General features: G+C 36.8%; 2 protein-coding genes across 2 annotated transcripts; both read left to right on the top strand.

Moving 5' to 3' along the window:
- The first annotated feature begins 393 nt into the window (after positions 1 to 393).
- Positions 394 to 1,678, top strand: LOC133030453 (uncharacterized mitochondrial protein AtMg00810-like). The gene is made up of 2 exons (XM_061103196.1): positions 394 to 612; positions 659 to 1,678. The coding sequence occupies exons 1-2, from the start codon at positions 394 to 396 to the stop codon at positions 1,676 to 1,678; spliced, it is 1,239 nt and encodes a 412-aa protein (XP_060959179.1).
- Positions 1,679 to 6,058: 4,380 nt separating this feature from the next.
- LOC115699863 (uncharacterized) lies at positions 6,059 to 7,275 on the top strand. Its single transcript, XM_030627406.2, has one exon. The coding sequence runs from the start codon at positions 6,213 to 6,215 to the stop codon at positions 7,101 to 7,103; it is 891 nt and encodes a 296-aa protein (XP_030483266.2). The 5' UTR covers positions 6,059 to 6,212; the 3' UTR covers positions 7,104 to 7,275.
- Positions 7,276 to 7,392: the final 117 nt, after the last annotated feature.

The raw sequence follows: 7,392 nt of genomic DNA, 5'->3' as shown, positions 1-7,392 counted from the left end.
AAGGATTTTGAGTGCTACAATTTAATTCAGGATAAAACTACTACTGCTTATCCCATATCCAAATTTATGTCTTATTCTAAACTTTCAAAAACTTACAAATCCTTTATTCTTGCTGTTACAGCCGAATTCGAACCACAAAATTACAAGCAAGCAATTCAATTCAAACGTTGGTTACAAGCTATGGATAATGAACTCTTGGATCTTATCACCAACAACACATGGACCGTGGTACCTCTTCCACCAAACAAACGTGCTATAGGGTGCCGTTGGGTTTACAAGATCAAATATAACAGTGATGGAAGTGTAGAACGTCTCAAAGCCCGTTTAGTTGCCCAAGGTTACACATAACAAGAAGGTTTGGATTTTTTTGACACATTCTCCCCCGTAGCCAAGATGGTTACTTTCAAGCTCCTTCTTGCAATTGTCACCATTAAACAATGGCACACTCTCCAACTCGACATCAACAACGCCTTTTTAAATGGAGACTTAGACGAGGAGGTCTATATGCAAATTCCCCAAGGCCTCACAATTCCATCTACAATCACTGGGAACAACCTTGTTTGCAAACTCCACAAATCCATTTACGGCCTTCGACAATCCTCACTGGCAAAGGTATAAAAAGCTTACTGATGCACTTTTACAAGAAGGGTTTACTCAGTCCCAAGCCGATTACACCCTCTTCACACGAGGCTCTAATGACACATTTATAGTTCTACTCGTCTATGTCGACGACATTATCATTGCTGGCCCCAACCTTCCCACATTACAACATTTACAAGACTCTCTTCAAGCAAGATTCAAACTCAAAACCTTAGGACCCCTCAAGTATTTCCTTGGTTTTGAAATTGCTAGAGCTGCAACCGGTCTCTTTCTTTCACAACGTAAATACACTTTGCAACTTCTTCATGATACCGGGTACACCAGTAGCAAACCGGCTAAGGCCCCCATGGATCCAAGACAAAGACTTGATGACAAAGAAGGCGACCCTCTCGACAACCCATCTCACTATCGTCAACTTATTGGACGCCTTCTCTACTTGACACTCTCTCGTCCCGACATAACTTTTACTGTGAACACCCTCAGCCAGTTTATGTCCTGCCCTCGGACACCCCATTTATCAGCTCTCCATCACCTGCTGCGATATTTGAAAGGATCCCCTGGCCAAGGCATTCTTTACTCTCCAACATCGTCTCTACATCTCCGCGGTTTTTCGGATTCTGACTGGGCTACTTGCCCCATCACTCGACGATCTACTACCGGGTTCTGCATCTTCATAGGCGACTGCCTCATTTCATGGAAAACAAAGAAACAACCCACTGTTTCTAAAAGTTCTGCTGAGGCCGAATATCGAGCACTGGCAGCCACTACTAGTGAGATGACTTGGATCCAATATCTCCTCAAAGATCTTCACATCAAACAACCCACACCAGCTTTCATCTATTGCGACAACCAATCTGCCATCCACATTGCTAACAACCCCACTTTTCACGAACGAACTAAACACATTGAACTTGATTGCCATTTCATTCGTGAAAAGATTGCCAATTCTACCATTCGTCTCATTCCCGTGAGTAGCAACCTTCAATTGGCCGATGCCTTCACCAAACCATTACCCTCTACTACTCTCAATTCTCATTTGTCCAAGATGGCCATACATGACATATATGCTCCATCTTGAGGGGGGGGTAACAAGAATTACACTACTCTGCTGCTGCTATTTACTCTGTTTACTGCTCCTAGTTATTAGGCATTCTGTTATGTTAGTTGACAGTTAGGGTAGTTATTTCCGTTATGTTTGTTACTTGGGTTCCTGGCTTCTTGGCTGTCTGTTACAGCATATTACCATTGTATATATACATGTCCCTTTGTACAGACCATTCATTCAATCAATAAGACTTTTAGTTTGTTTTTCTTTCATCCGCAATAAGATAAAATGCTAACCTTACTTTTCAATGTAAAATGCAGGAATGGAAACCAATATTAAAGTATGAATAGCCAATGGACACACAATAATAGTTATGAGGACTACACATGCAACAACTCAAATACTAATCTCAACCAATTCTTCACTAAATAACCTAGTTGAGTTGATAAAAACTGAGATAAAATATAACGAAAACAATATTGAGATATCAGTACTACAAAAAGGCTTATTCTCGTCGGTCCTCAAAACGAATTTTTTTGAGGACCGTCGTTAATAAAGCTACGTGACTGTTTAAAACCGTCAAAAATACTCCACTATCCCAATCGTTTTAAACAGCCGTTTAGAATCTCCGATTGTACAAAACAATCATAATTTTAAAATTCAAAACTGAGTTAAAATAGTATCCCCAAAGATTTTAAACCGTCGAAAATAACAAGTTAAATATATAAAAATCCAAAAAAAATTCATTTTGTTCAAACATATTTCAAATCTCTCTCTCCCTTTCATCTTCAAACCCTAAAACAGAAATCCACCACCACCACCATGGAACCCAATCACAGTCCTGAGCTCTCTCAAATTTGTTTTCTCATTCTCAATCTCACTCACAGCATGACATACCACCACAGAACTCAACCACTACTTCGCGATGAAACCCAGCCCTAAGCTAATGAGACATTTCTGGCCACCGTTGGCAAAAATGGAGGCCGCAGTTGAACTCAGAGTGACTCAAAACCTCCAACCCTGTGATCTTGAGCCTGTGCGCTGCTGTCCTCCAGTCACGAGCCACTCTTCAGAGTTGAAGCTCCATGGCCCCATTTTATTTGCTTCAAGTCTCGTTTTGCTAAATAATTTTCAGAAACGAGATCTACTATGAGAGATCTTTCAGAACCTAACGTCGACATTACATGAATGGTCATTGATATGGTTGACAACCAACTTGCGCAGTGGAGCTTCGACGAGCTTTGACAGTAACTATTGTCAAGGTTTCAGGCTTGTTTTGAGCTATTAAAACCACTGTTGGGTAGTAGCTATATATGTATTTGTTTAATTATCTTTTTTTTTTTTATATATATATATAAAGGCATACCTTATGGTTTTAAATAGTCAGCTATAGTACTTAGTATATCCAACGGTTTTGCATAGTTGGGAAAAATTTTTCTTGACGGTTTTTTGCCATGGCCTATTCTACCTAGTTTTACTGACAATCGAATAGACGTCGGTCTTAGAAACCGACGAGAATACTTTACTTGACTGTTTAAAAAGTCGAGAAAATTCAGTTTGTAGTGTATGCTACCAGATATCACTAGCTAGAAACAACACCGATGAAGCTACTAAGTGACAACTCCCTCAAGTTCTACATTGAGCTCAAAAAGATACAGGTAAGAGTAACTAATTCTCCACTTTATATCACAACAATACAAGAGACAACTATGTTGTTGCACAACTAATACAAATACAAACAAGATTGTTGAAGAATGGGTTACAGATACATAACAAGCAATTCAATAATCAATATCATTATGAAGGAGAAGATTCCACTGAGAACAATTAGGTACAAAGCTCTCCAAACATGTTCTAAATAGCTGGAGAAGTTGCTAATTTTGTTATAGAGAAAACAAATGAAGCAAAACAAAAAAAGAAAAAAGGATGAAGAAATAGAAATTATCACAAATTATATGGTATTTGACATCGAATAAGGAAAAATATACAGTGATAAAAATATTTTAAAAATTGCAATAAGTTTTTATGCTATGGTACACATCCAAATTAGAACTAAAAGATCATAACCAAAAGAATACATGGTTACTTGTGTAGATAAAAATTGTAACTGGTTTCTACGTGTTTCAAAACTGAAACAAACACAAACTTTTTATAAGGTTAGACAATATGATAATATTTATTGTATTTTTTTTTCTTTTTTCAGGCTATATCAACTCTTACTAAATTTAAAGGATTTATTGGCAATTGTTTTCAAAAACCACCTCCTTTTGCATTTTGATATATGGTTTGAGATTTTATGCTAATAATCTTAGAAAAGTACTTTTTGATTAATAGTTCTACTAAGGCTTTTGCAAAGTTTCCATTGATAAGATTTTGGCCAAATAGAAAGAGTTTTTGTTTTAATATAAACTATTTTATGTTTTTGTTAGTTTGGCTATTGATTATTAACCTTTTTACTTTGTCTATGATGATTTTTTATTTTGTATTTGTTATCCTTGTTGAAGCTTTCTTTTGTTTGAGGCTGCTCTCTTTTAGGTTGGTGCAGTCAAATTTTAGACTCTTATTTAAAATTTTTGATATCACAGGTTTTTGTTGGTTCATAATCTCAAAATGGACAAGCTAAAGTTTTTTTTTTTTTTTTTTTTTTTTTTTTTTTTTTAAGACTTAAGTTAAATTTAATATATATATATATAAAAATTTGTAATTTGAAAGAGACTAAAGAGAAGTGGTGTTAAACGTACATCATGCCTTACAGAGATAATTAATTGCAAGGAAAAAACTACAGAGATAACATTGTTTTATGTGTGATTGTAGAAAAGAAAATTAATTGTTCTTTATGCATTAGAGAGAGGTGGTGTTAAAGTGTACAAAAGAGCATTGCTATTAGGCATTATTGGTGCCTACCACCTTCTCGACATGTCGAATTGCGATTGACTAACGATACTCTCTAAAGTTATTATATTAAACTTGTTGACCGAGGTTTTCGGCAACCAATGAAATAGTAGAATGAGAAGAGCTGTAGGAAGTTTAATGTAGGTGATTTTTACGTGGTTGTGGCATTAATGAGCCTTAGTCCACGAGTCTTTGTTATTTATGAGAGTATTTTTACAGAGAATGTTCTTGGTGAATCTCTCTTTCTTCTTTACTCTCTTCGATTCCTTAATTAATCGATCGACCCCTTTTCCATTCTGTCTATGGGGTATTATAGTGTTTTTCGGGGGGTCCCTAGAAAGGGATCACTTGTCTTTTTGAGTTAGCCTCTTAGGGGCACAAATTCCTAGCAGATACAAAATAGGAAATACATGACCTATATCGTAGGTATCTTAGGGTTAGGTGGATATAATCTTTTATCCTCCCTTGATTGATGTGATTCCTCATAATGTAGCTGTCACTAGACTCGTCGATTGTTGTGTCATCGCCGTAAAAAGGAGCTTACGCCATCTGTCACATCCTTTTATGGAGGTTTTGATACGTTTTCCTCCATGCGGCATTAAATGCGGAGTGACTGTTCGAACAATCTCTTTCCTTCCCTGAGATGCCTTGTTATAGTTCTAGCCTCTCGGAGAGTAAAGGCGTGTCTTATGCTCTTCCTCCGGGAGGCTCACTCCATGAGATGCACTTAATTGATTTTCGTGAGTGGATCCTTTTTTAGGTCCACGTGTCACCCTCGGCCGCTGCCACATATTTTGGGAAAAATTTAAGGTAACAAAACTATATAAGACCCGATACTTAATTGACCAATAGCGATATGAACGCATAAGAAGGTGTTAGACACCACTAATACCCTTTAATCTCAATAAAAAAGTGTATTAAATGCAATATATGACATTTTAATTGAGTTGTCACATATAAGTGGTTGGGGCATGAATCAAGACATATTTACATAAAATTTGGCTCCTTATTAGGGAGCTAATATTATATTTAAATTAATTTTTTAAAATATAAAAAAATTTAATAATCATGATAACAACTAATAAATATTGTTTTTCATCAATGCTAATAGTCATCTTAAAATCCTAGCTAACATGAAATAATAGGGACGATTTGATTCAATATCAAACCACAATATCTAAAAATCTCCTTTCTTTCATTTTGGAAAATATTTCCTTGACTTCAAAGTCTCCAATAGATATGTTAACTATTCGTAGGAGGTTGGCAATATATTTGTTTTACTTTTGTAGCTTAATCCCAAAATAGATTGAAACAAACAACACTAAAAATCTACAAAGACTTCCTAGTAAACACCGTTATTATGTGATAACAACAAAATATAGACTAAATTTATATAACCATATATAACAAATAAGGGCAATAATCATCATCATTAGGATAATTGGACTGTAACAAAGCAATCCGCATTACGCGTTTTGATTAATTCCTTTTTAGTCCTAGCTAATTAAGCACCTAATAATAAGGCTATATTGCCTCTCCTATTAAATCCAAAATAATAACACTATATTTTGTTTTCTTTTTTCCAAATGTTCTAATAATAATAATCCAAATCAAATCTCAAATTTTCTCTCTCTTTTGGTCTCTACCGATTGAGAGAGAAAACTTTGAAACCAATATGCCTCGTCATTCCTCGTCATCATCGTCTTCATCTGATAATGATTCTGATAAAGAAGATGAACGACACGTGGTCCGTTCCACCGCAGCAGCCGAGCCAAACCCACCACCACCACCACCGTCCGACCAACATCAACCACCGGCTTCGGTTGTACCCGGGTACCCTCCGGTGATGGGGTACCCCCAATCCTATTCCAACAATAATGGCTACCACCACCATCCATATAATCCCTACACTCAACCTCCGCCACCCCATTATTACACCAACCAAACATACCCTTACGCCGCCAACACCAACAGCGGCGGCTCCTCCTCTTTCATCAAGGGCTTTTTCGTCACATTAATACTTATAATTCTCCTGATTTGCGTCTCCACCATCATAACATGGATCATCCTACGTCCTCAAATCCCCACCTTCCATGTGGACAGACTTGAGGTGAACGACCTCAACTTATCGAAGACTAATTTCTCGGCCACAATACAGGCCAACTTGACGGTAGAGAACCCAAACAAAAAGCTGAAAATTAACTTCCATGAAATCAAGGGTTACGTTTTCTTCAGGGAGAGGTCGTTGTCGTCTTCGGAGGTTGACCCGATATTCTTGGAGACGGAGACACGTGGCACAATGAGGTTGAGAGTGGTGAGCAAGGAGAATAAGGAGGATTTGATTGGAGGGTGGGTGGTGGATGAGATGCGGCGGGAAAGAGAGCATGGGTTGTTGAGTTTGAACGTGAGATTGGCTGTGTTTGCGACGTTCAAGTCGAGTTCTTGGTGGACTAGGCATGCCTATATGAAGGTGTTTTGTGAGCATTTGGATGTTCGATTTGTGGGTTCTGCAGATAATGGAGTTTGGATTGCTAATAATAATTCTCCTAAATGTGAGGTTTATTAATTTGATTAATGTTCTTCTTTTGAGTCAAATTTTGTTTGTATAGCTGCACAATTTTATTAATTTACTAAGTAAATAGATGAATATCTCATGTATTTCCTTCTTAATTTGTTATTGAACTTTTATTTGTACGACTCATTTAGTTCTTCAGTAATCTTACTAAAATAGTTTTTTTTTTTTTTTTCTCAATTAATTAGGATTATGTTTTTTAACCATTATTTAAAGTGCATTATTTTCGGCCACTACTACAAAAACACCCTTTAGAGGCGGTTTTTAAGCCCTTTAGGCGTCG

Source organism: Cannabis sativa, chromosome 8 (assembly GCF_029168945.1).
Source record: "Cannabis sativa cultivar Pink pepper isolate KNU-18-1 chromosome 8, ASM2916894v1, whole genome shotgun sequence".
Taxonomy (NCBI): Eukaryota; Viridiplantae; Streptophyta; class Magnoliopsida; order Rosales; family Cannabaceae; genus Cannabis; species Cannabis sativa.
Note: the sequence above shows the minus strand (reverse complement) of the source record. Positions and strands in the feature narration are given on the sequence as shown.

What these genes read in the sequence shown, in the direction of transcription:
- LOC133030453 (XM_061103196.1), top strand. Translation starts at nt 394, where the DNA reads ATGGTTACTTTCAAGCTCCTTCTTGCAATTGTCACCATTAAACAATGG. An exon ending in GACAATCCTCACTGGCAAAG is followed by an intron (nt 613 to 658) that starts GTATAAAAAGCT and finishes GGGTTTACTCAG; the next exon opens with TCCCAAGCCGATTACACCCT.
- LOC115699863 (XM_030627406.2), top strand. Translation starts at nt 6,213, where the DNA reads ATGCCTCGTCATTCCTCGTCATCATCGTCTTCATCTGATAATGATTCT.